Source organism: Lepisosteus oculatus, chromosome 1 (genome assembly GCF_040954835.1).
Source record: "Lepisosteus oculatus isolate fLepOcu1 chromosome 1, fLepOcu1.hap2, whole genome shotgun sequence".
Taxonomy (NCBI): domain Eukaryota; kingdom Metazoa; phylum Chordata; class Actinopteri; order Semionotiformes; family Lepisosteidae; genus Lepisosteus; species Lepisosteus oculatus.
The window spans coordinates 15,912,417-15,939,500 of NC_090696.1; the positions used below are offsets into that span (position 1 = coordinate 15,912,417).

Here is a 27,084-nt window from a genome sequence, read left to right on the forward strand (position 1 = left end):
CATATTCGCAATAATTTCCCACCTCCTCTTAAATAGAAACAAAATGCTGTGCTGGTACAGTTTTAACGAGTTCTGTATAAACGAAAGTCACCTGTATGACGAAACTTGCACACAAAAAAGGGTTAAGGTGTGCAAAATGTTATATTCTGCCGCCATAACGACAATAAAATAATATTGATGAATATAACGATGAAAGGGGCTGTTTGGAAATGTCGCATTTTATAGGGATTTACGCAAGGCATTAATGAATTTTCCAGTCTTGGAAAATGGATTTCTGATTCCTGTCCTTAGAATGTGGAAACTAGCAGATCTTCTTGTCTTCAGTTATAAACATTTTGTCTAGGACATGTTTTTCAAACCTTTATGGCCTCAGTTTGTTTTTTTGTGTAAAGGTAGTGCTAAAAATTGAGATTGCTTTCTTTGACAGAAAAACAAGTTTTCATTATTGTACATTACAATACGGCCAGTATTGTGTAGGCAGTGGGAAATTGCAGTCCACAGAGCCCAGACTATTGCAGACAGGCCATCAAACCCCATCTCAACGAGCAACGCTCTTCAACAAAGAGAAAGAGAATAGCTACTGCTTTCCAGACTAAATTGGGAACCCACTTCAAGTGTGGAGCTACACAATCCGGCAAGACTTCGTTCTATTTTTGTATGGATCATGGAACTGCAGATCTGATATCACACGCCAATCAAGTCGGCTGGCCTCTACATCTTCCGAACCCGCGCAGTTAGAACTCGGACTGCGCATGCCCACTTCCCCTGACACGCCCACTGCCGCGCAGCGTGGCCTCTGATAGGCTGCGAGCCTCGCTAATACACGCCAGCGCCGACCCCTGGAGCTGCCAGTTTTGTCTGTGCCGCCTGGCCACCAAGAAACAGAACATCACCTTCGGAAATAAGACAAGCAGACGGTAAACATTGATGTAGAAATATAATTTTCTAAAAAAAAAAAATTAAATCAAAGAAAAATCTTATACAAATTTATAGAAAGAAAAAAAAATTGGGGGAGAAGCCATTCGGATGGAATGTAGAATTGGAAGGATGTAATGATGCCACACGATTTATCCACATGGTGAATGGAGAACACGGAATACACAAACACAAATAAATTAAAATTAAATACAGGGAGGGATTTGTGTAGGTTTGTCAACAGTTGTAGAGAGAATGGTACTCTCAGCTCGTTACAGCCATGACAGGTCAATAAACAGCATAAAGGGGTTGATCAGTGTGGCATAATCCCTTTTCCTTCCAGAACGTTCTGTTTCTTCCGGATACAGTACATCCCTTTAAAATCTTGGGAATTGGCTTTCTGGAGTGGACAATTTAAACAGTTAATCTCAAGTTCCATCATACAGTAAAAAACAAAACTGAATATCTTATGAAACTGCCAGCAACTCCTCAAGATGCTACCAACATTGATACAACTGGTGTAGTGCTAGTATTGATAAAGAGCTTGAGAAATCAGCCCCCCATCAGTGCGATCAGTGTGACTGAAGTGCTCATACAGGCTTCTCACAGTACTGATTGCTGTACTGATATGTGACAGTCCTAATGCCCTAATTAGTGCACCTCCCAGTTTAAAGCTCATCTTTTTTCTTTGGTCCACCATCAATGAGAAAATACGTCCAATGCTCTGAAACATCTGGAGGCCTGTGAGCACTTTTTTAAACCTGTCCATGGATCCCCACATGTGGCAGAGTGCTGAAGTCTAGGGGTATATCTTGGAAAAATCAACACAAAAAAAGCAATGCAAGGGGCCAAAACTATTCCTGAAAATGCACCCGCCGACAGGACAGTCTCCAGTCTTCGTCTCACACAAAGAGGTATTCCATTTCCTCCTGAGCACCGGCCCAGCCCATGAGCCAGAGTTAACAGTCTCCATTTTCCACACAGCATGGACACACTGAAAAACACCTCCATGGCTGGGCACTATCACACTATCTACCCAACAGAGGTAAAGACTGCTTCTAGGATGAGGCAATGCAACCATCCATTTAGAGTGAAGCACTTGTGAGCACATGAAAAAGCACCATGGGTCAAGACACAGTGAGCACGGAGACTGCAGAGTCCTGTCAGCCCCTGGAGAATTCAGAAAGACTGAGTTAGCCTTTAGCCTAGCATACATGTCCTTTAGTCTCACTTGTTCTCAAGAGGCTTCTCACAAAAACTAATTTGACTAACAAGCCTTCTTTGCCTTCCAAATTTTAGCCAGATGTTATCTTTTCTGCAGGTCATGGGTTGGAGCTGGCTGTTTGAGAACATCCAACGTTTCCAGCCAGTTGAGCGATCATCTCGCTTTCTGCCCTTGACTGAGCCCTGGGGTTGGTGGGTTGGTCCAGGGATCTGGTTTGCTCATTAATCACTGAGAACCAAACAAAATAGACAAGGGGGGAGGGAGAAAGCAAGGAAAAATTGTCCAGGGATTCTGTTACACATGGACACATACAGGACAGCAGGTATTTCCGCACCCGATTCGTCACACTGATCTCCACAGAGGGATGCGCTAGTAGGCAGATCTGGCTGGTGAGGCTCCAGGGCTCAGGGTTTTCTGAAAGGGATGGAGGAGGTTGCTGTTGGGTATCTCAGGCACCCTCTCCGCCTCAGCGGATAAAGAGTTCTGTACGGTGGCAGTGATCAGAGCTCATCATGAGGTATCTGCAGCGCGTGGTCACACAGATCTGAGGGTCGGAAGTGAAGAAGAAAAATATGGCCATCAGATTCTTAAAAGAAAATCAACGCAGTCATCTTTCAAACACCTTCCCTGCAAGCAAGCCATTTCAAAAGCATCATCCGAAACCCACCTGGCCCAGTGGCATTTTCTCATGAACCTGGACGAGCACCGAGCAGCAGTCCCTGGGTCACCCCAATGCTGCATCTTTACCTGGTTACCCAAGTTAAAACACCCCTGCACCAAACTCACTGTGCCCCCTTCTCTCCCCAACCATCTGTGTATCACTTCCAAAATTACAAAACGTCTCCTGGCACACAGCTCTATGTTACGAACTGTTGTTTGAGGGGGATGTGAAATACCCAAAATGGTTAATATGAGTTAACCACGGAGGGCAAGATTTAGTCATCCAGGCTAAATCATTCATTTTATCTGGGCCTCTGCAGGTCCATAGGCCAGTACCATCTGTTTAAACTACCCAGGGAAAGGCCGGGAGAGGTTACCTGTCCGTTTGCTGCACAGCTTGTCTTTGACGTTGTCCGTTTGGTGGGCGAAGAACTCGATGAGCTCGTCCTCGTGGTGCTCCACAATGTACTCGCACTGCAAGACAGTACTGGAATTACGTCTGCAAGCATCGTCACCGTTCTTCAGAAGCTGACTTGAGACAGAAAAGGGTATGACGGCACTTCTCAACGAGATCGTGGCCACCGCGAGTCCGAAACCGTACAGAGTCACTCAGTAAGGACACAGCCCCTGGGTGCCGGCAACGAGCAGGACTCAAGACTCACAGTGAACTTGAGGCTGGCGGTGACCTGGGAGTCCAGTCTGGTCTGGGAGAGGTCCATTTTCTTGCCGTCCCGGGACACCACGCGCTCGTAGATCTTGCGGTGTGTGTTGGGGTCCATCCGCTCCCCGTACTCCGTCATCGTCTCGCACACGGTCTCCATCAGCTCCAGCAGGTGGGCCTCCGATCGGGCGAAGGGTACCTTTGGGGGGGGGGGGGGGATTGGGGGGTAAAGAGGGGCAACACTGAGGTGATTCAGCTTGCCTGGAAGAGCCCCCACATGGTTACCAAGCTGACATCACTCAACAGCTCCCAGTAACCTCTAAAACAGCAGCGGGAGCATCTTAAAGGAGATGACCCTTCTACACACAGGAGGGTATTCCCTTTATAATTATAATAATAATAAACTTTATTTTATATAGTGCCTTTAAAGGTGGCTTCTCAAAGAGCTTTACAGAATGACAACAACAATAAATAAAAAGAATACAGAAGATAAAACACAATTACAAAAAGTAACGCCACACTCTCTCGTTTAACGCAAACAGGTAGCTGAAGCACCACGTCTCTTCCCCTAAAAAAGTCTTTGTCTCCATACTATGCCCGCTGTAGCGCAGGCTCGCGGATTTATTTGTAATGTGAACTCAGCCCAATCCCTTGGTGTATTTCTATTATATTATATTCTCATGTACGAGTAGAATAGGTTCATTGTCTTCCAATGAAAGACAGGTTCCTTTCGCCCAAGACAGACAGGGGACAGTAGAAACTCGCCACACCCGGACTGTTACAGTAACTGAATCAACCTTAATAGCCTTGCAAATGAGCTCACACTGTTGGATATATACTCGACGCCCCAGATATGTCACATTTCACTGTACAAGTCAAACCGGTTGCTTTCTATTGCAGATGTGTTCCCGCAGAGACTTTTTTTCCTCACAGCACTTTACACTTAGTTTAATTTAATTCTCAGATTAATTAGTTAATTAGGTTTAATGCAGGTGGGTAGCCGCGTACAGCAAGCATAGGCTGCAAAGGAACAAGTAATAAGTTTATTAGATGCTGAAAAGAGAAGAAAGATTTAAAAAATAGATCGGTCTGTTATTGAGAGCTGGGGGAAAGTGTAATCTGCCTGATACAACTATTTAGAATAATATAAGAATTAAATCTTAAAGAAGAAGACTAAAGAACACTGAACACCAGATTGTTGCTAGCTTCCGACTAGACAGACCGTAGCCTTTCCACTTTTTTGTTTCCTTAAAAGTGGCTTAATAATTGCTAAGTATAGATAAGGAGAAAACCTGCAATACAGGGATCTAGTATCCACTACCCATTATCACAACTCCTTCATATTCCTCTTCTTTAATGTTCCAGTTCTACAACTCCTGGTAGAACAACAATTTATTCTGTAAATAATTTGGGAAAGCATTTCTACACCAGGTATCACACTATTTTGATCTCTTTGTAACAGGGCATTCCTTGCTAGATTTTCACTGGGCTTTCACTACACAGACTTAAGTATGCCAGAAATGTCTTAAGATTTCAAACTCACAAAACCTGAATCTTTGATCTGAAAATTGATACAGATGGCTTGCTTAAGTAGCTTATTTGTACACAGGACTTCCCAGAAATACTATTTTAATCCTTAAAAAAGTTAGTTAGTGAACACACACCTGTACAAACATTTACCTATGTACTGTACGTGGTGCTAAAGCTCTCTGGAAAACATTTTTTTTCAACTCTGTTGCTGTTAAAAAGATAGCACAAAACAACAGCATCCAAATCATATGCTACTGTATATAAAATAAAGTAATATATTTACTTTACAGTAATTTAAAGTATATATTTAAAGTAATAATTTAACAATATATGTAAATGTTTTTATGATATGTCTTTGTTATAAATGTCTGTAATTTGTAGATTGTATCTTATTTTTAGTTTTTGTTTTGTTTCATGTTAATTTTATATGGGAGAGTGTCATAGAGAGACCCCCATCTTGATTAAAATCGCAAACGTGTGTTTCATAAAATACCTTTATTTTTCACAATCTGACAATGCAAGACAGAATTCACATTCACGGCGCCCAGTGGCCTTACAGATCAGCAAATCAAGGAAGAAAACAGTGATCATGCCCGGCTCTTCAATGGAATTGCTTTAACTTGCTAATGCGTTACTGGAACAGTCCAGGTGTGGCGAGTTTCTAATGTCTCCTGACTGTCTTGGGTGAAAGGAACCGGTCTTGCATTGGAAAGTGGGGGGGGAAGCTGTACAGAAAAGCGCCGTTTTTCATTCAACAAGTGTCTGAGTCACTGTGTCCATCCTATATAATAGTGCCACAATATGTCTTTTATGTGTCGCAAAAAATATATTTACAAATTAACAAACTATATTTACTAATCCTTTCGCCTGGCAATCTACCTGAATGCCCAACTACATGAGAAGCCCTCCGTGAAACCAAAAGAACCACAACTGAACGAGTTTTGATAATAAGAGAGAGAAGAGAGAAATAATAAGACAGTCCCCATTACCCCCATTTTGATTTAATGTGTACGATGCTGTAATACAGTTTAAAATAATTAAAAGTCTAAACAGTATCAACTTGAATTCTTATCTCTATTAGTAAACTATCAAGTGGTATTAAATAAATACAGCCTTTTAGTATAGATTACACTTTTCTAAAATGTATTTAAAAAATAAAAACAATTACAATCTAATCTTTCCACGGTTAATTCCAAGAGGAAGTACAATACACTCCTGCTTTGTTTAGCGATGGTATGAAAAATAAATCTAAATGGTGAGAAAGCTATGCTGAAAGTTTATTAAGATACTTAGAAGACAAAGATAACGATTTACGCTGCATTGTCAGATTGTGAATCAATAAAGACATTTAATTAAACACGCGTTTGCAATTTAAACATGAAAAAGTCTGTACATTTTATAAAAGAAAGATTGCTCAGTTGGACAGTATAAAGCAAGTATGATTTTAATGTTTGTAATTGGTATTCTTGCAAATACAAACATAAACTGGAATGCTACAGAACCCTAAACAGACATACACACTTTTAGTTTAGCAGGATTTGCGCGATAAGCACATTGTTTAATGGGGATGACATTACCCACTTCTATTATCACTGTACAAGACTACTTCAGCCTGCGTGGTCTGCAAAGGAAAGAGTAATAAGTTTATTCCATGCTGAAAAGAGAAGAGAGAAAACACAATGTTTCGGCTATGAAGCCTTCTTCAGGTGTGAGGGTCTTCAGCTCAAAATGAAAGGCTAAAATGTAATGTAGGCTCTGAACGGGTTAAACTTTGATTTCGGCTTGCTTGATGTCACTGCCTTTCACATGAAATCCTGCTAAACTAAAAATTAGACACGAGAAGAGTATTTCAGGTGGGTAGCTATGTCAGCATGCGTAGGCTGCAAAGGAACAAGTAATAGGTTTATTCCATGCTGTTTATTCCATACAACGTTTCGGCCGTGGAGGTGCTCACACCTGAAGAAGGCTCTGGTGAAATTTCTCTGTGAACTGAAGAGTTAAAGTGTAAAGTGTCTCCTCCTTTTAAACTTGTTAATGTGACACGGAAGACATTACTGTATTAATGATGTAGTGTTTTCGGCTCACGTGGGTTTGCGCCCTACACCCTGCGGTACCGTTGTGTACATACAGTACGAACATGTTGGGATATTTAGAAATATAAAAAATGTCAATATACTGTAGTGTGCACAATATTGGCTATTTTAATTTTATTTGTAAAAAGAAAACTCATACGGATGGCTGGATTTGAACACCCGACCTCACGCTTATAAGTCAGTCACTTAAGCCATCACGCCACCAATGCAGTCATGTGACAAGCACTGAAACAGCAATACACATATCAATGGAAAGTCTTACACTACTGTTTGTGCATGAGTACATGAATATATTTATATCGTTATTAATTTCTTTAGATACGTGATTCCATATTATATTCCCTATTAATCAAATTCTAAAAAGTATGCTTTTGTTTACTCCGATAACGAGCGTATTCGCAGAAAAGGTTAAAATGATCACTTTTCACAAAGTATATAAACGTACAGTAATATGGTCAGAAGGAGCACGTAAAAACGTTTCCGAAATAACCACATGTAAGACTTTGACTTTGCTCAAAATGTTTAGGGAGAAATTGAATACTGGTGTGTATTTTTTTCTTTAAATTACCAATACAAGCCATATACAGTACAGTTAACATAATGGTTATGTTCCGAAATTAATATCGTTTATGACCTTCAGAAGCGTTATGCTCTTCTTTTTATGCTCAGCAACTAAAATTGCCCTTTAGTAGTAAAATTCCATATAAATATTCAATACTAAGCGGATTAAAATGAGCACAGTAAAGACATAAAATGATTAAATCTTTTCCCTACCGACCAATGCAACACGAGTGCCCCTGTCGGTCATTTTGGCCAGCCAATCATGTACCACGGTACGGCGTGGTGGCTCGTGCGTAGTTGCGTGTGGTACAGGTTTGTACTGCGAACTTTGAATGGCTGCATCTGTAACTAGTTTATTGAGGGATGCTGAGTCAAGAAGAGAGAAGGGAACCAGAGAAGTTGGATGAGGAGGGTAGAGGTATAGAAATGATGTGTGTAGTGGAGAGAATGTGATGCCAGATGTTGTCGATCTTAGAACTAAAGTAATCTAAGAATGTGTTGCAAAGTTGTGATGAGGCAGGTAACGTGGTAGGACAGTTTGGCTTGAGCAGTCTATTGATGGTGGAGAAAAGATGTCTGGGGTTGTTTTGGTGATTTTGATGTGAGTGATGTAGGTGGATCTAGCAGACTCTATAGTAACCTTATATTCAGACAAGTAATCTCTCCAAGCCTGATAATGTACATTTAGGCCAGAAAGACGCCACCTATGCTCAAGTTTGCGAGAGGCTGCCTTCATGGATCGCAGATGGTCACTGTACCAGGGGGCAGGACGAGAGAAGGAGATGGTTCGAGTTTTTAAAGGAGCAAAGGTGTCAAGGGTAGATAAAAGAGGACTGTCAAGTAACTGTATTTTGTCCTCTTGTGGTACGCGGAGTGCCGCCAAGTGGTACGCCTGGAACTTTGTTGTGTGCTCTGAAAAATTGGGATGGGTTTTTCTATTTTAATAAAATTAGTTTGTGTCGAATACACAGCCTATGTACTATGATACAGTGTGCACTATACTATATTATTGTATAGGAATGCGTGCTATGAATGAAAGCGGCCAATTGTTTTTAAAAAATGTTATCTCCAGCAAATATGAAGGTAGGAGAATGTGCATGATTTTGGAACAATGTCAATGTTGTAAGCACAGGAAAGCATAGAAATGTGTACTAGAAACACTGGCAATCTTGTGAGCACAGGAAAGCGTAATAGATAACAGAAAAATATTTAAGAACTGTTCTAGGTTAATTTGAGAAAAATACACCGAGCGTCTCTGTGTTTTGCTCCCATGCGCATTAAATAAAAACTTCTTTTAACTTCTGAGACGGACTCCTGAAATGGAAACGGGTAAAAATGCAATTTATTATTATAATATTTATTCAATGTGTATGCGAGTGTGTGCGCACACACATGCTCGTGTTGGTCACTGAGATTTTCTGGGGTTCCTATGAGAAGATGACTTGTAGGTGGTGCTTGGATGCTTTGGTTTGATCAGGGGTGGTAACTACTGCTCTAGAGGGTCAGAGGAAGAGAAACAAGATAAGGAGGACAGAACAAAATTTGCAAACCTTGGGTGATCAATTGATCGCCAGTTGCAGAAATTTACAGAGCGTGAGGGGGAGGTGTTAGAAACAGGTAATTCCAGATTGAAAAGAATGGCTAAGTGGTCAGAGAGGTTCAAGGGGAGAGTAGTGGGAGACAAAAGAGTAATTTGCAATAATTAAATCTAAGGTGTGTCCTTTATGTGTAGGGGTACAAACAAACGAAGTAAGATCAAAACATCCCAATAGAGAAAGGACGTCTTCAGCCAGACTGGAAGACCTTGAATCAATGTGTATATTAAAGACCCCTTGAATAAGGATCCTTTTAAACTTAAGGCATAAAAATGAGAGAAAACCAGCAAACTCACCTAAGAAGGCTTCACTGGGTTTGGGTGGTCTAGAAACTGTGGCAATAATAGTAGATTGGGGGGTAGAAACATTTAAAACAAGGCACTCAAAAGAAGAGGGAGGAGGTATAGTAATAGGACTTAGACTGTAAAAAAGATTATAAATAACAATGCAAAGGAACAAGTAATAGGTTTATTCCATACTGAAAAAAAGAAGAAAGAGAACAACGTTTCGGCCGTGGAGCCTTCTTCAGGTGTCAAATAATATATAAATAACAATGATGCCCCTGCCTTTGCCTGAAAGACCGGAAGGTCAAACAAACCATACCCAGGAGGGACTGATTGGTTAAACAGGAGTCCATCCGTTTGTTTGTGCCAGGTTTCGGTTAAGCACAGAAGGTCCAGTTTATTCCCCAAGCATCACAGCAAAGGTTGATTTCATCCACGAAAACAGCACAGTACATTCTGGGGTGGCACATGGAGTCCTGTCCTGCACCAGCAAGTCAACTACTTCATCGAAGAAAGGGTGCAAAAGAGAAACAGCGCCACCTTCTGGTCCATCATCACCACCTACTGCAGCTTGATTAGGTTCTGGGACCTGACCAGATCGAGCTATAAGGTAGTAAGTCTGCTGGCAAGGTAGACTACGGCTGAGCAAGAATTCATCAAAGGACACTGGAGTTACCATATCTATTACTCCTAACACTGCCAGGGGATTCTTAAGGATCAAAATCAAAGACTTTTAGTTTATATGACAGGTGGCACCTTCTGCAACACAGTGTTCCCCCGTCAACATGCTTATTACATTGGCTTGGAAATTCTGGTCATAGGTGCCACCTATGCTAATTATAACATAATTAATCACCACATTATTAAGTGGGAGCTGTACACTGATGGAGGTGGAGGGGAGTCCCATTACCTGGAAACTGCTATATAAGTGTAGGAAATTCTTCTTCTTCCATCCATCCATTTTCAAACCACTTTATCCAATACAGAGTTGCAGGAGGAGCCAGAGTCTATCCCAGCAAACAACAGTAACAAGGTAAGATGCACCCTGGACGTCAGTCCATCATAGGACAGACTACACTCACACCAGGGTCAATTTTCACAGAAGTGTGTCCCTGGACTGTGGGTGGAAACCCACGTAAACACAGGGAGAACACACAAACTCCACACAGAGAACGCCCAGCGCCGGAATCAAACTCTGGGCCTGAGCACCACAAGGCAGGGGTTCTCAACACTGTGCCACCCTATAACATTGAGATGGTAATGGCACAAGGAAATTGGCGCAGACATTCAACAGTTACCGTAAACGTTTGGTTGAAGTCAGTGTTGCTCAAAGGGGTCACACCAGTTACTGAAAGCATAGGTTCACATCAATTTTCCGACAAAGACATTTAATGTTGGATCACTTTGATCAACAAATTAATAAAAAAGTATATCCTTTTGTGTGTTATTTGTTTTATTGGGTTCTCTTTATCCATTTTTATGACTTAGATGAAGGTCTGATCACATTTTAGGTCAAATTTATGCATAAATTCAGAAAATTCTAAAGGGTTCACAAACTTTCTAGCAGCACTGTATAAGGATCTTCTCTTCAACAAATGCACTCCACTGATCCCCATCTAACACTTCAACACTCACCTCTGTGACTGACTGGCTGCCATCAGGGTTGATCCTGAACGATCCTGTCTGGATCATTTTCTTGGGATCCACCTGAGATATTGCCCACTCCATCTCATCCACCAGGGCTCTGCAAGCTGAAGAGCAAGGAGCAAGTGAGACTTGTCAGCAGGAGGAGAAGCATGGAGAAAGATCCAGACTCTTCATTTAAGCACTTAAAATGAACACCATGTTTCTGGAATAAATCCCTGCAGAGCTGTACCTAAAACTCTTTACATACTAATTCCACAAACCCAACTAAGTGATTGTGTTGCCACTTCTTGTTCTCCAGAAAGAGGTTTTATTCAAAATACCAGCAGGGTTGACATCAAAAACTTTATGCCACGTTTTTGTGCCTCAAACTACATGTTCAAACACACTGATCTGCCCATTCATTCAGATCCAGGTTCTCTCTCAATACCTCCACACCTAGAAACTTCCTCTGCCAGTACTGGAAAACAGGAGGCCAGTTTTGCTCTGCAGAAAACACCTTTGAAATGGGTGGATCTTTCCCCCTCACTTATACTAACATGCAGCATGAAAACCGGGACTGAACCAGTGACTGGGGTGTACTGGGATGTGTTTGGCGGCCACCCCTCACATGCCGTACTCTACCTCCGCAGCGCATGTCCTGTCCCTGCCGGGCGCCGAGGCTGGCCTGCAGGAGGAGCCACACACAGAGCGCGCTCACACCACCCCTCATCTTCCTCACACCCTGGCAGCTGAGCCTTCACCTGGGACCCTGGACACCTGCGAAATGGGTCACGACAACAGCGGGAAATGAAAGAAAACCCAGACCTCCTTCCTGCAAGAAGCTCAGGCAAAGCAGACAGGTGCTCCTTTGCAAAGACATTTTGGAAGGGAGGGTGGATAAGCCCGACGAAGGCCCAGGGTATCTGACGTCACGCCGTCAGGGAGTCAAGCTAACGAGGCCTCCAGTGGTAGAGGGGTTAGTGCTTTTTAATGCTACACCTTCTCTAAGAAAGGCATAGTGTTGGAAAACGTGTCTTGCAGCCTCTATAGCCACCAAAATTCATGCTGCTGACCTTTTTACCTAAATCACAAGAAATGCACTCTCCCCTCCAATTCTCAATTAATGTTCTCAGAAACCGGGCTCCGCTTCTGGTGCAAGAGACAAAAAAGAATGAAGAACGCACTAAAAAACGAGACTGCACTTCAATGGCTATTATTAATGTGGGATTTTACTACAGGCTACAAACAGCGGTTCGTCAAACGAGTGCAAACACGGCTGTTCTCTATGATGCAACTTAACTGCAGTTACATCGTATAAAGAGATGCAGTTTTGTTTTTTACCTGGAGCACCTACTGCTCTTCATTTTTAAGTTTTTTATTGTAACAAAAATACATACAGTACATACAAGAGTACTTATAACATATCGATGACATCGTCAGGGGCACCTACTGCTCTTCTGGCGGGGCTCAAAGTGTGCTCAGTGAACACTGGCCGCTTTATTAAAAGGGTTGCCTGTTGTGAGGCGCTTCAGGGTCCTGTCCACATTACTCAAATGCGCAGATAACTTTCACAACTCTTTTATTGGGGGTAGAGAGGGTCGCTTTTGTAATCATACGTTTCACAGGTTTCGTGCCATCTCATGTTCTACGCTTTGGTTAAATAACACGACACGCGTCTCCGTGCCTCACGACGAAGATCGTACTTTACGCATACAATCCACAAACTCCCATGATCTTAAATAAATGAACAACACGGAGCGTCTTAGTAGAGGGGGCAACTTTCTTTCAAATTCGCACAAAAGAAGAACTTTTAAAAACGGTTTACTCAACATGCCCCTCAAAACAGAGGTCAATCGTGTTTCTCCAACAACTCAGAAAGCCGACGGAGTTTTCAGCCGTTTTTCAGCAGATCTAATAATCAAATATTTCAGTCCGCCGTTAAAGCTGCTCTCAACCCCTTGATTCACGGTTTCGCGACACGTGTCCACTTTACCCTCCCTGGGGCAACAAGTTAAAAACACAACTTCCAGATCACAGACCACGTGTACGTCACATTACAATATATAACCTATATAACTGCCTGACACTGCAATCTATAAAACCGGTCTTGCTGTTAACAAAACAGCAGTAGACTCGGATGAAAGCGGTGGTAATGAAAACATCTTTTCTTCATCGTTTCGCCATACGTAAGCTCAAAGAAAAAAAAGTCCACAATGAGTGTATAGTTATAAAGAACAACGTGGACGACGTATTACTATAGAGGTTAAAGACACAGCAAATTACAGACTAAAAATAAAATAAATACACACTCCAAAGCGCTCCGTTAACCGTGCTGCGCCGCGCTTGCTAGAAAATTCGACTGAAACCCTCGGCACGTTCATATGCTGCCTCACCTATTCCTGCAACACTAGCGGTCCAACTGTCGCAAAATCTGTATACAGCCTCCCATTTACCGAAAAATAAACTTTCAGGGCACAGAGAGTGCAAATTAACGCAGATACCCGTGCTACGAAGTAAAACAGATTGTTGCAAACGAGTCTCAAAAACAACCAAGATCAGAGTGCATATTTGGACGTTTATTAATGCATCAATCCACACTGCTTTTGGGACAGGACAACGGCTTGAATAAATTAACAGTTTAATTATTTACCCGGAGAAACAACTTGGCTTGACCAGTGCAACAGTTTAAATATTCACCCGCTGACGGCCGGTTAACAGCTCCTCTACAATGAGTGGCTTGTCTACAGCTGTCCCATAGCGGAGCTCAGCGCGGTGACGTAGTAGCCAAGACCGCTTTACCGGGGCTGACCGGATAAGAGCCGGCGCAAATCTCAGGACCTCTCCGAATACGAGATAACAATCGCACACAATCACCACTTGAGCCAGGCTCGGACTGGGTTTCGGGCCAGCGACGCCTGCGTCATGAAAGAGGAAGGATAAGAAGCTAACAAAAGGAACGGCATTTTTTTTATTTTTCGGCGTCCTTCTCTCCAAGGCAATTTTCCGGCCACACGTCGTTACTTCGAGGTCCCCGCCACCGGCTACTGCGTGGCGCTTCCGCGCGCACTCGGTCCCCCCATAGAGAAGCAACAGCAGAGGAGGTGGGGGGGGGGTGGATGGACAGTACAGGAGGCCTGTCCTAGTGGTGGCTCATGAAATGAAACATTCATCCATGCATGTTGGAATAAAGGCGTCAAAATTAGTGCACGTCTAAGCATAGACGTAGGAAATAATTCGTTTCTGTGTTCGATTTCTAAATAGGGAAGAAAGGAAGACTCCTTAAAAACATTCTGGCCTCAGTCAGTGAATGGAAAGGTAGTTTGCACACGTGTTTCAGGAATGGTAGTTGCTCAAGGCGGTCCCACCTCACCCACAGCAGAACACACTGGCACTCTTCGCTTGCCATTTAGGGTTTCATTATAGAACAGGGAGAAATCAAGTTATACTCGATTTTGCAGTATTTATTTTTTTATTCAAAAAAGTTGTAACTACAGTTTAAACAGAAAAGATCACAGATATAAAAATTAGAACTCACACTTTATTGAAAGATAAAATTCAGGAGCATTATCATTATCGTTACTATCAAAGCAAGGTCATTCCAGTATGGTTGAACTCATGCACAGGGCCTCCAGAAGTCTCCAGAGCTCAGTGTGGGCTGATAAGGAGGTGTCAGGCTCCCGGGACCCCCAAATCACAATCCTGTAATCTAGTGTAAAAGTTTTTCACCATTAGGCAACACCTCTCCACCATCATCAAACACGAATATTGTTTTACAATAATAAATAAACTGATGTTTTTTATCGTTCTCTTCTAGACTGGTGGTGCAAAAGGTCCCAGTGTCTGCAGGTTTACATTCCATTCCACTGTTTAGTTTAACAATTGTTCTAATTGCACCAATCAAACACTTGTCAGGGGTCTTCAGCTGTCGGCTCTTTAAAGAGAGCCAGAAAACCCGCTGGACTCTGGCCTTAAAGGACTGTAGCTTTGTACCTCTGATGTAGCCTGGCCTGGGTCAGTGCTCAGTGTGCAGCCCTTCCATTGAACTCCATTGCAGAATCTGGATTCAACCTAAGCCCAATTCTGCCCTTTTTTTTAAGAAAAAAAAAAGCTTGCGGAATAAAGAGCGGTATCTGGTTCAGCAGTCTATTGGGGGAAAAAAAACATTGGGATTCCTCACCAAACCCCTAATCCTATGACAGGAAGCTGGAATGAATGGGAAATCTTGACCCCCTGACCCCTGGAACTGAGTGAGTGCCCTATTCGTGCAGCACTGGCCTCAGGCTGGTGGAGCTGTGTGGTCTCTTCTTCCGAGGGGACGTGGGCAGTCGTGACTGGGGGGCGCGCTGTGGCAGACTCATGCAAACTCGTAATGGTGAGTATTGTTTCATTCCAGCTGGGCATGATGGACAATCACCTCAGCTCTTGGAAAAAGAAGCTACAGCATAGACGTGAATCTATATGAACCTGGAGTCAAGCCATTTGATATCCCAAGGTGAGTTTCTTGCATCACTTAAAAACTACAAACACTGGCACAATGCATATTGGATTTCCTTAAGTGAAAATTTAAGGCAGTGATGGTCAAATGGCCATGTGGCTAAGGACATATTTACACCATCTGACCTGTCAGTTCAGCTGTTTTCAAAACAGCTCAAGCTTAAGACTTCAAGTCTTACTCTGACTATAATTAACTTTTCATAAACAATAAAAATTTACAAAATCCTGCACCGCAGCCAAATCCTATGAGGGTGTACTAAGAAGCATGCTGACTGCACTCTCCTTAAGCATTCATTGTACATGTAAGATAAAACCATTGCTAATAATACTGGCCAATTGAAATGGTCATTAACCACAGCAAACTTGCAGTTTCAACAACAGCTGGATTGTGGTACCATATTTAAATCAGATTCGTTTTCTCCCTATTTTTAATTTCATACCTTTTTTACATTCTACCAATGTATGTCCCTCATCTATCTCCATTTCTTTGTCATTGTCTCAGTACCTTGCTAAAAGCCTTCAGAGCCTTGCACAGATTTAATTGGGTTCTTCATCCCCATAAAACTACGCAAATAAGCTTGTCACAAACATCCCTGGACAGAGACATTGTCCGTGGACGTCCAATAGTCTCCCATTATTGTCAGGCCATGTTCTCGAAACTTCACAAAACTGCTGGACACGCAGTCGCCTGTTTGTAAAGAATTCAGAAATCACTCTGCAGAATAGTGTTAAGTGTACAGGCTAAATATGACATTTACACAATCAAGGACATTATCACATACTGAAGCTAAAGATGTCTTAGTAATTTTAAAGTGGCTACCCAGAATTTAAATACCAGTTACTGCAGAAAAAAACACCAGCAGTCATGCAGAACATGTAACATAGAGTCAAGGAATAAATTGGAAAATGCAAGTTATTTTTTTACTTTTGAAGCTAATGAGGTACTATTCTGAGACTTATTTCCTAAATGCAATTATGCAATTTGTTTGTCAGGCATCAAGCAATTAAAAACAGCAATCAAATATTGCTTTCTTTACAAAAAAAAGAGTATAGCAGTAGATATGCTACACAGAAGTGTAATTCACTCCTAACTCTCTCTCTTTCTCTCTCTCTCTCTCACAGTTGCAAAACTCATACCTCTTCTCTGCTTTGGCAAGAGGTAGATTAGTATTGATATTCGTGCAAGAATTCATTTTTTTATATTTTCTTTGTTCATTACAAAATGCCTCCCAAAAAGCTGCCTGATGGTCTTAGATGTTGTGGGTTGCAGTCCCCTCCCCCCAAGCACCCCCCATCCCTCCAGACTGGACTCGGCTCTTTCTCACAAAAAACTGTGGCCGGAAGCGCTAACATGGGCAGGGAGGTTCCGGGGGCTCTGGCCCAGTCCGGGCCCGTCAGCGCCGCCGTCCCACCACAACTGGTACAGACGCACGCGCACAGACACACGGGAAACCCAGAGTCAGATCCTGAGACATGAGTGGAATGATGAGCAGCATCAGCTGGTTTTCCTCCAAAACATGGGAGCACTGGTTCGACACAGGCAATGTGGTCCGGGCCGGTCCAGCAGGGGTCAGTACTCGTCCTCCGGCCCCTCGGAAGACCTCCTCCGCGGGTTGTGCAGGCAGCTGCCGATGTAGCGGGTCACTGTCCTCTGGAAATGCTGGGCGCTGCGCTCGTCCCTCAGGGTGTGGCCCTCGTCGGGGTAGATCTGCAGAGACAACGGGACAAATGAGGCCGATTAATTTCCACACCTTTCCCATTTCAAAACAACAACACTGTCCCCCCCCCCCCCACTGATAGCTCATGTGTGGTGAGCATACTGTGAGCACTCTGGCTGCTGGTCCACCATTCAAGGGTGGCTACACTGGTGGTGGTGGAAGGGAGTCCCCATTACCTGTAAAGTGCTTAAAGTTCAGGGTCCAGAAACGTGCTGTATTATTATTATTATAATACCGGCAGGAGAAGGTAATGATAATAATGACTTGAGCAATTCTCTGATGCCTCAAGCCTGCCATAATCGATTGAGATTGAGTTTGAGCGCTAGCAGGAAATCAAGGGTACCCCAACTGACTCGAAAACCACTCTGTCTTAGCCTGGGCGCCGCCTACTCGGAGCAGCTGCTTGGGGCACACCAGTCAAGCAACTGGGTAACAACACAGCCCTGGTTCAAACTGCCCACGTATCCCGTCCTAATGAAGTCATGAAGACCGTGAGAGGTCTAGGCTTGTTTGTGGACTGTGCCCTTTCAGGTGACTGACTCCCTGTGTGTTACCCTAAACTAGTGACTCAACTCCCTGGTCCTTTAGAGGAGTAAGAAAGGGGGAGATCCTGGGGGAAATGACTCTGCAGGATCACAAGACCAGGTGGGTCAACCTGCATACCTGCAGGGAGTAGTTTGCGTCCACCATCACCAGGCTGCTGAGGAGCTCTGCGGTGTGCTGGAAGTGGACTCGGGCTGCAGACGCAGAGACAGACGGAGATGCATCCAATCAGAGCTCACAGTTACTGCAGAGCGCAACACTGAACACCTGAGGCCTTAGGTTTATCTGGAAGCACACCCAGAAAATGAGCTCTTACGCCAAGCATCCCCTTAGTGCTCTTGGTATCCTTGTCGGGACAAGAGCCATTACCATGCACACAGACAGGAAATTAAGTTAGTTAAGGATCAGGGTTACAATTAGGGTGTCAATACTTTTACTCAGATTTACTGTGGTCCACGGCACTGGTAACAAAAGGGAGAAGTCATTTTGGTTAGATGGCATCACCATGCACAAGGCAAGAGGCACCGCCGGACCATGACAACACAGCACATTTGACAGGAAAAACCAGCACAAAAGCGAATCACAGACGGGATGTGAAAGCGCCTGTTCGCGTGGCCAGGTCAGTGCGCTCCAGCATCTTTCAAAAGAACACACTCCCGCACCGCGAGAGCCCAGCCAAGTCGCAGTCTCCTTACCGTCGGCTGTGCCGTGGAGCAGCAGGAAGTGTTCGCCCTTCAGCTTGTGAACTTCCCCCAGCAGAGAGGCCACCTGGGCAGGGAGAGAGGAGGAGAGCCACACCAGTGTGATAGCGTACGACCGGGCCATCCTGTCCAGCACCGACACGCATTTAATACCACTGTGTGACTGGACTCCATTAGGCATCAGAATTAAGACTGGGACTGGGACAATGGTTCTGACTGGAATATTTCTATAATGGGCTTCATCTCTCTGTTCTCCCCCCTCCCCCACTGATAGCTGGTGTGTGGAGAGCAGACTGGTGCACTCTGGCTGCTGTTGTGTCATCCAGGTGGTTCAGTGGAGTCCCCATTACCTGTAAAGCATTTTGAGTAGGGTGTCCAGAAAAGCACTATATGTAATGATTATTATTATTTAAATATCAGTTATGAACCCAAGATTGGAATAATGCTGTTGATAGTGACCTGGTGGCCTTCATTAAACCATGAATGAATGTGCTTTGTGAAAACTGCTTTTAGAAGTGCCATAGAAAATATAGTTACTATTAAAATTAATGCATAAACTGTATTGAAATGCATGTACTGTAACAAAGAGGCTCATTCATAGTGCATTTTCGGGCTGGCCCGGTGTGTGTTGTGTGTGTGAACACGCCTGGAGGGGCTATCACGACGTGTGTACGTGTCCGTGGATCTGCTCGGGACACAGCTGGCACTCACAGAGTAGGAGCTCTCCTCCTTGGCTGGCAGCCCCAGGTAGCGTTCTGAAAATGCCGCACCTGCAGACACACGAGAGGGGGAGAGAGAGTCTGAGCGACGGACGCGTGTCCACACTTCCTCACAGAAACACCATCTGAGTGACCAATTTGCATAACTTACAAACGTCAGCTCAATATCATGGGCTTGGATTATTCCTCATTGCTATTTTCTATGCTGAGTAACTATTGCAGCAAAAATGGTTTATCTTCTGGGTTTTGGACTATTAATTAGATGATGGTCACTTTGAACTTAAGACACTACTGAAGCCCTGTCTAAGTGCTTAAACAAGATACTTTACCTTATTTGCCCTCATTCCAATCTGCTTTATAAATAGGTTTTCAATGGATAGAACACAATCCTTGTGCTCTTATCACACTCTAGATAAGAGATAACAAACTCTGGCCCAGGTCACGTCAGCCTGTGAAAGTGACCTTTAACTCAACAGTGTTGAGTCTGCGTTGTAAGCTAGGACAAAAGCTCCTGATTTGTCGGAACAGCCTCTCTGTGAAAGAAGGGGAATCTGTGGACCTACTGTAGAACCGGAAGTCTGTGATCGGCGCCACTGCTGCCACACATTTAAACCGCTGCTCTGTCGCTGCCAGCATCTTCAGGGTTAAATACCCACCGAAGCCCTGAAATAAGAGCCGTCTGTTAAGACACTGCGTTGCCCTGCCTGCAGATCTCACACGGACACACAAGAGTGCTGGGGAGAGCACAGAGAAGCAGGACAAGTCAACGCCGAGGGGAAGCCAGAAATGTGCAAGTGGCATGGGAATAGAATATCAAATACTAAGGGGGTCCAGCTAAAAAAAAAACCCATCCCCCTGGCCAGGTCAGGTCAGATCTCTGATGGGAAACTCCAGTCATTGGAGATCACCGTACTAGACCTCACAGTGGGGAAATGTTCTAAGGGTTCTGGCTTGGGGGAGCAAGCTCGTGTTTCTGAAGTACCTTCCCGTACAGAGCGATTCGTCTCTGGTCGATGTAAGGCCGCTGTATCAGCCACCTGCAACAACAAAGGGACAAAATCTTAGATTTCACAGCTCTCTTCCCAGCTGCTCATCCACAGGGGTGAGCTGCTAATACAGTTAACCGATTTTCCCTTAATAAGACGTGCAGAACCTCCCATTCACACCTCCAGCAAAGCAGCAATGTGATGTTGCATAAACCCGATGTTGAGATCGGGATGATTTCCCGAAAGGATCTCCAGATGTTACATGAACCAGATGTAACAGCAGAACTGCCGATTTAATAGCTAGATTAAACTATTTACAAGGAGGGATGGTTTTGAACATAATGGATGATTTTAAAATGTATTTTGGTTTTTGTCCGTTTGCACTGGAATAAGCTTTTAAAAAAACAACTGCCTGATGGAATAAAACTCAATGGAAATTTCCGACGGTCACGGTGGCACCTCCTCCTTGTCGTACTCACTCCACGGCTCTCAGCTGATCCTTGACCTGCAGGGAGCCCAGGCTGTAGGGATCGAGCGCATGTGACCTTTGCCCTCTGCTTCCGGCGCTCTTGCCGTCCACCCAAGCCAGCGCCACGCCCAGAGAGCTGGACAGCGAGGTCGCCCAGTCCAGAGTGAACTGCTCCGTCGCTGACTGGCTGCCCGGTCTCCCGTCCCTGATGGAAACATTCAAGTGAAGGTCAACGAGCTGCCCAGCCACGTGGTTGAAACTGATACCCTGGCTGCTTTGAAGAAACAGCTGGATGTGATCCTGGGATCAATCAGCTACTGATTCCCAGCTAGGCTGCTTGGAGCTTGTATGTTCTCCCTGTGTTTGCATGGGATTCCTGCTGGTGCCCTGCTTTCCTCCCACAGTCCAAAGACATACTGGCAGGGGCTGGGATTGGCTTCTGGGAAAACGCCCACGGTGCGAGTGTGTGCGTGTCTGCGTTTGTGTGGCGGTGTTTGCTCTGCGATGGACTGGTGTCCCATCCGGTGTGGCCCCATGCCTCGAGCCCATTGCTTGCTGGGATAGACTCCGGCTCCCCTCTGCCCCTCGATCGGAGGAAGTGGTTGAGAAAATGGATGGATGGGATGAGAGCCCTCCTCTCTGTTGCAAACATTCTTGTGTTCTTACGAATCCAAGAGAGAGAGAGAGGGATCTCAACAAGGATGCAGACGTGGAAGAGACGGCAGGAAATGCAGGAGAGCAAGAACAGCCAGAGGACCTACTTCCTGTCTTCCAGACTGCACCTGCGTTCACCGGAAACACCTTCCAGACAGGAAGATGGGAGTGTAATCGCAAACCACTCTGATGCCTGCGATTCAGCTGCCTGTGGTGAAGGGGGACACTCAGGTTCGGCTAAGGGGCGCGACGCGTGTGCCTGGGGGGCACGTCAAGACACCCGACGTGTCCGAAGCTCCCCGCCGGTGGGCCGCGGAGACTTACACCAGGAGGAGCAGGGGGTGCAGGTTCCCCTTGTACCCCGCGGGCAGAGCCAGCTTCAGCTGCAGGTCTGGAAGGGAAGGAGAGGGCCGTGAGGCAGGCGTCCCGGCCGGCAGTCGGCAGGCGTGCAGGTCAGGGGGCGCGGCCGTTTCCGTTACCGTGTCCGTCGGCCGGGACGGTCTCGAACTCGGTCACCGGGAGCCGCTTGCCCTCCAAGGCCTCTTCCAGCTGCCCGTTCTCTTCCAGGACTAAGTATCCTGCCGGCACAGAGCCACGCAGGGACAGCGGTAAGACCAGGGCCCGGAGATCGGGGGCCATGCTCACGGGATGGGAGGCTGCACAAACTGCTTCCTTCCAGTGAATAACCCGCATGTCAAGTCAGAACTGACCCGACCTATTTACATACTATTACTGTCAGGTGTTTAATCAACGTGTGTATAGACACTCAACGCTTTGCCATTTTTTAAATAAACCTTTCAGTACATTTATGAGGCATACTAATTGCCGCACCCCCTTTACTTTGTCTTTGTAGGCTGTTAAAGAGCTTTAGGGTTACACAGTATAATTTACGCCATACACCGCTGCACCGACAGATAAGTGGACAAACACCGCCCTCTAGCGGTAGACGGATGTATACTCCACAGTGCAAACAATTCTATCAGGGTTAACAAGCATTGTACATAAAATCACAACATTTTCAAATCAGCCATGTTAAGGGGTGGGGGGGCTAAAATGGCTTAAAATGTTCCCAGAATGCCTGGGGCAGTCTAGTTCTCCCCAGAAGCCCCCACTCCTGCTGTACTCACTGTGGGGCTTGTCTGTGCTGTGAACACTCACTCTAGGAACGCCGGGCCCTGCAGGGAGAACACAGACGTGGTACAACACAGCAGCCTCACATAAGGGTCCAAGCCATGCCCAAGACATTGAGATTTTACATTGAGAGTAATGGCTACATGGACACACAGTTTTCATTGTATTCAGCATACTGCACTACGTGGACATAATGTATTGCATACACACCTCGCAGCTCTATTTATATTGAGCTCTGTCTGAGTTTATTTTATTCCATTTCTATTGCCCTATTAGGTATTATGATGAAACCTTATTTTGTAACTTTAATTTTGTGATTTGTACATTTCATTGCCAGCAACTACTGCTGCACGCTGTATTGTTGTGCATTTGATAAATAAACTTCGATTGATTGATTGATTGGCAGAGCAGTGGCACTGTGGCTAAGGAGCTGCGCCTGTGGCTGGACAGTTGCTGGTTCAAATCCCAATGGCCGGCAGAGGAATCCTACTCCATTGGGCCCCTGAGCAAAGCCCTTAACCCCAGCTACTCCAGGAGTTGCTGGGTATGCAAAAAGACAAATTCCTAATATAAGAAATTGTATATGGCTAATAAAGTGATCTCTGATTGATTGATTTCCATGATGAAGCAGTAGGATGTTCTTTTTTCCTCACCCAATCCCTAAGAGTCCCCAGGCCCACTTTGTTACTGTTGCCAGGAAACTCATAACCAAAACTGACGACTTAGAGATTTGACACAAGCCTACACCTCATCCGCTAATGAGATGTAGTTTCAAGGCAGAGCAAGTCTTCGATAAAAAAAACTAAGCACGCCCCAGGTGCATCACAGGTTTCCCACATTCCTGCGACTGTGGACCTATGCTGACTCGGTTTTCTCTCGGGTTGAGAAGCCGTGCCAGTTTCAGTCGGCACGGTTGGTTCTCCTGCGTGTGGATTCCTTCGAAGGGGCAGCCAGCTGCTCAGCTGGGACAGGGTTCTGAAATGCGCCCTCCTTCGCAGATCCCAGCTGCCTGAGGCTCAGGAGACCCGACAGCACCGACTGCCTGCATCTCAGTCCTTCTTATTGGAAGGGAAAGGATGCTTCGAAAATGCCGCAGCGCTGTGGCCAAACTGGTTCAGTTCAATGTCTTTTTTTTCATTTAACGTAGAAATAGAAAACCGTGGAACTGCACTAGCTTGGGACACAATCCAGGAGCTCTTTCAGAACTCATTTTGAATCTATTTCGATGAGAAATGAATGTACTTCCCGCACTATCTGAAATCAATACTGCTGCAAATGACAAAATGTTCCAATATTGTACAAGGACGTAGTCTTTCCGAGAGACACAAGATTGCTTTATTCTCAGGGAAAACACATGCTGAGAAATTTTAAAGAAACACACATGCAAATCACCACATATCAAGCACAAAGGGGCATTTTATATGTGTGTTATTAGACCTATCAAATGGCTAACATCTGACCTTGAACCTTTGTGAAGTTTCTGTCATCAAGCCCACAAAGGTGCTTTTTTTAACACTTTTTAAAAACATTTTCACTGTCGAAAAAACATCAGCAGGCCATAGAGCAATTCCAAGTTATTTTATGTTAATCATCTCCTCTATTACCGAATGAAGGCTCTGTCATTGGGTCTGACCTGGACCCCTTGGAGGTAGTGGCTGAGAGGAGAATGATGTCCAAACTAGAGGCCATCATGGACAACTTCTCCCATCCCCTCTATGACAGGCTTGCAGGAATGAAGAGCCCGTTCAGCAATAGACTGATTCATCCACAGTGCGACAGGGAGCGCTACAGGAGGTCATTCTTGCCTTCTGCCATAAGACTGTACAACGCATCCACCTTGCGTCTGGGCAGAGGTACCATTGACAGTGACCTCTTTCTGGACTGAACGCATCTACACATCTACTGCTACATCTGTTCTTTTTCTTTTTCTTTTTCCCGTTTACAACCATTTTTTGTGCAATATATGCCAGGGACCTGTGCAATACATTTATATTTATATCTATATTTACATCTATATTTATATTCATATGTGTGATACGATTTTTCTGTGTTCTGTTCTAGTTTGTTCTTTGTGTGTCCGGACTGTGAGTAACTCTTGTATTGTATTGTATTGTATGTATTGTACTATTATTATATAATTCGTTACACTGTGGCTGTGTTGTGTGTGTTAAGCTGCTGTTGCACTGCAATTTCCCTCACGGGATCAATAAAGTATCTATCTATCTTATAAAGAATGAAATGCACTTGTACCTGTCATTAGTGAGTAGGCTTGTTTTGGGTTGAACTAAAAAGGCAGAGCTGGTGCAAAGAATCTAAGAGAAGCTGCAAGGGTTAAAGGCAACAGTGTGCTCAGATACAAAGTGCCTGGGCGGACAGTGGCAGCGCCTCGGGTTCGAGGCTCAGTGCCCAGCCCACCTTGACAGAGCAGGACGAAGCTGGTTTTCTGGGGACTGAAGCTCGCCCCGAAGAAGGTGCAGTTGGGAAGGAGGTCGCAGGTCAGGCAGCGCCGCTGGAAGACGCCGGTGATGTCCGCGCTGTTGGGGGGAGAAGGGGAAGAGAAGAGAGGGTTCAGATCCAAGTCTGCGGAAAGCACACTACAGAAGGAGCAGGCTGGACACTGAAGTGTTGATCTTTCACTGAAAATGTGACTTCCCGGCCCAAGGAAGTGCTGAATTCCACCAGGGTCCTAATACACAGAAAGTACTAATAAAAAATGTAAAAAAAATAATACTCTTGACTTTGTCTCGTTAAAATAAAAAAAACAGCAGAAAAAAGAATAATGCATCACTCTAATAAGCAGGGGAAGCTGCAGTCCCCTTTCGTTTTCATTAAAGCCACAGCAGACAAATATTATTGCTCTACAGGCTGCACTCGCTGTGGGAGGTATTGGCGCCTGACAAAGGAGGGTGTTGATTCCCTGTAATTACCATCACTCTGCATCTATCCTCCCCCTCGCGGCGTTGTTCTCATGAATAAGCAATGAATCGAGCCACCACACTGCGAGGGGGAGGAAACGGTGGGGAGTGAGCCCTGATCATGAGGGCGTCTTGGGGGGGGACTCGCTGAGCGAACACCGGCCCCGGCGAGGGAGGAGACGGCCAGGGGGCTGGGGCAGGGCAGGGAGGTCAAAGACTGGAAACACTGGTCTCTTGACAGGAGGAGGGAGTCCAGTTTTCTCTGAGGTCTAAAGTCTGTAGCTTTACGGCTGTGCTTCGATGATTACAATAAAAGAGAACACTGTCAGCCTCACGTATCAGCACTGCATTGCTTTGTTTCCTGATGGTGACTCATTCAAAGACCCCGAAGTCAGAATAACCCCCCACCTCATAAAGCACTCATGCCGTAATCTGGTTTCGCTCTTAAATTGTCTCGGAAGATTTATAGTCATAACAGTGTGAAAATATTGCCAACGTCTATAATTAATTAACCCTGCTGCACACATACACAAAAATGACTTTTTTCTTCCTCAAAAAGAAGGGGGCTGCAGCGGATGGTGCCTTATCATTGCTGTGGGCCTGACATTGTTTAAAAGCAATCGCAAAGCCACGCGCTGAGTTCAGCAGATCATGATCCTCCTGCGAAGTGTACCACAGATGGGGAGCGGAATTGGAGCCGACAGCTATAATAATTACACGTGGCGTTTTCAGCGTGAAAGCAGAGATGATGTATTATAAGGCACCACAAAGGAGTCCGATAAATTACCAGTGTGCGTTTAAGCAAAGCCTCTGGCGAGCAGGAATTATTGGTGTGATTGGGCATCAGGGATTCTTTGCTGGCTGGTGGATGGTGAGGAGTGCAGTTGAGTTACGGTGCACAGGGCCCAGGGTCTCTGAGCAGGCAGAGCTGACACTAGATCAGCATGTCAAATGCTCAGTGAAACACAATCTCCTGCACAGCAGCACCTGGATTTCCGCTGAATGTTAGGAAGTAGTACCTTGTCAGAACGCAGCACAGGTACAGAAATGTCAGGCATGGAACACCGGAACGTAAGTACATACAGCGACTCACGCTTCATATCGATTGACAGTAATGTACTGTGCAGCCATGATTGAAGATCCAACGACCCTTCACTGCTCTGACATTCCAGTACCAGTTTCTGACAAGCGGAGACACATTCACATTCAAAGCGCTTGTCAGATGTAATTCACACACCTGTGTTCAAACACGGTCCACTGCCAGACACCGACAGGCATCCCCTGTTGCGTTTTGGACGACAGTAAGTTCAAACTGTACCGTACAAGGCTCTAATGAGACCAAAATAAGTCTTATAATATAATAAGCTCTAATAAGAGCCAAAAAAGATGGTGCTGCTCTGGAGGCATCCCAGGGAAGAGCAGACCGATACATTCCCCGTGCGTAATAGCCGTGCCAATGCCGTTAATCAACAGGCTATTGCCCAGGGTCCCCCCAGGCTCGTTTGTTCCGTGACTACCCAGCTAAGAACCTCGCCTGCCTTATTTTGGAAACTCAGTGATATGAAAGCCATATCATCCTGCAACTCACAACTGGCAGCTCACTG

General features: G+C 44.9%; 2 protein-coding genes across 7 annotated transcripts in view; both read right to left on the reverse strand.

Moving 5' to 3' along the window:
- Positions 1-920: 920 nt before the first annotated feature.
- On the reverse strand, positions 921-13,939 carry cnpy2 (canopy FGF signaling regulator 2). Of its 4 annotated transcripts, none has more exons than XM_006629233.3 (6): positions 13,801-13,939; positions 11,793-11,927; positions 11,160-11,275; positions 3,463-3,660; positions 3,178-3,274; positions 921-2,684 (listed from the first exon to the last, which is right to left on the reverse strand). In XM_006629233.3, exons 2-6 carry the CDS (start codon positions 11,878-11,880, stop codon positions 2,641-2,643), a joined length of 543 nt encoding a protein of 180 aa, XP_006629296.1. In that variant the 5' UTR covers positions 11,881-11,927; positions 13,801-13,939; the 3' UTR covers positions 921-2,640. The 4 variants fall into 4 exon arrangements, with proteins under 4 accessions (XP_006629296.1, XP_015199520.1, XP_015199521.1 ...); XM_015344034.2 differs by having other exon boundaries at positions 13,848-13,919; XM_015344035.2 differs by lacking the exon at positions 13,801-13,939 and adding an exon at positions 13,544-13,731.
- A 1,283-nt stretch (positions 13,940-15,222) lies between these two features.
- Positions 15,223-27,084, reverse strand: part of LOC102692806 (inactive dipeptidyl peptidase 10) — a 48,354-nt gene continuing 36,492 nt past the window's right edge. For all 3 annotated transcript variants that reach the window (XM_015344046.2, XM_015344044.2, XM_015344045.2), the window contains exons 16-26: positions 24,981-25,099; positions 22,562-22,609; positions 21,914-22,012; positions 21,759-21,825; positions 20,791-20,985; positions 20,308-20,362; positions 19,889-19,988; positions 19,318-19,376; positions 18,601-18,673; positions 18,026-18,099; positions 15,223-17,352 (exon numbers count right to left, since the gene is read on the reverse strand). In XM_015344046.2, the coding sequence (XP_015199532.2) occupies positions 17,215-17,352; positions 18,026-18,099; positions 18,601-18,673; positions 19,318-19,376; positions 19,889-19,988; positions 20,308-20,362; positions 20,791-20,985; positions 21,759-21,825; positions 21,914-22,012; positions 22,562-22,609; positions 24,981-25,099 (1,027 nt within the window). In that variant the 3' untranslated portion in view covers positions 15,223-17,214. The remainder of the gene's footprint in view (positions 17,353-18,025; positions 18,100-18,600; positions 18,674-19,317; positions 19,377-19,888; positions 19,989-20,307; positions 20,363-20,790; positions 20,986-21,758; positions 21,826-21,913; positions 22,013-22,561; positions 22,610-24,980; positions 25,100-27,084) is intronic.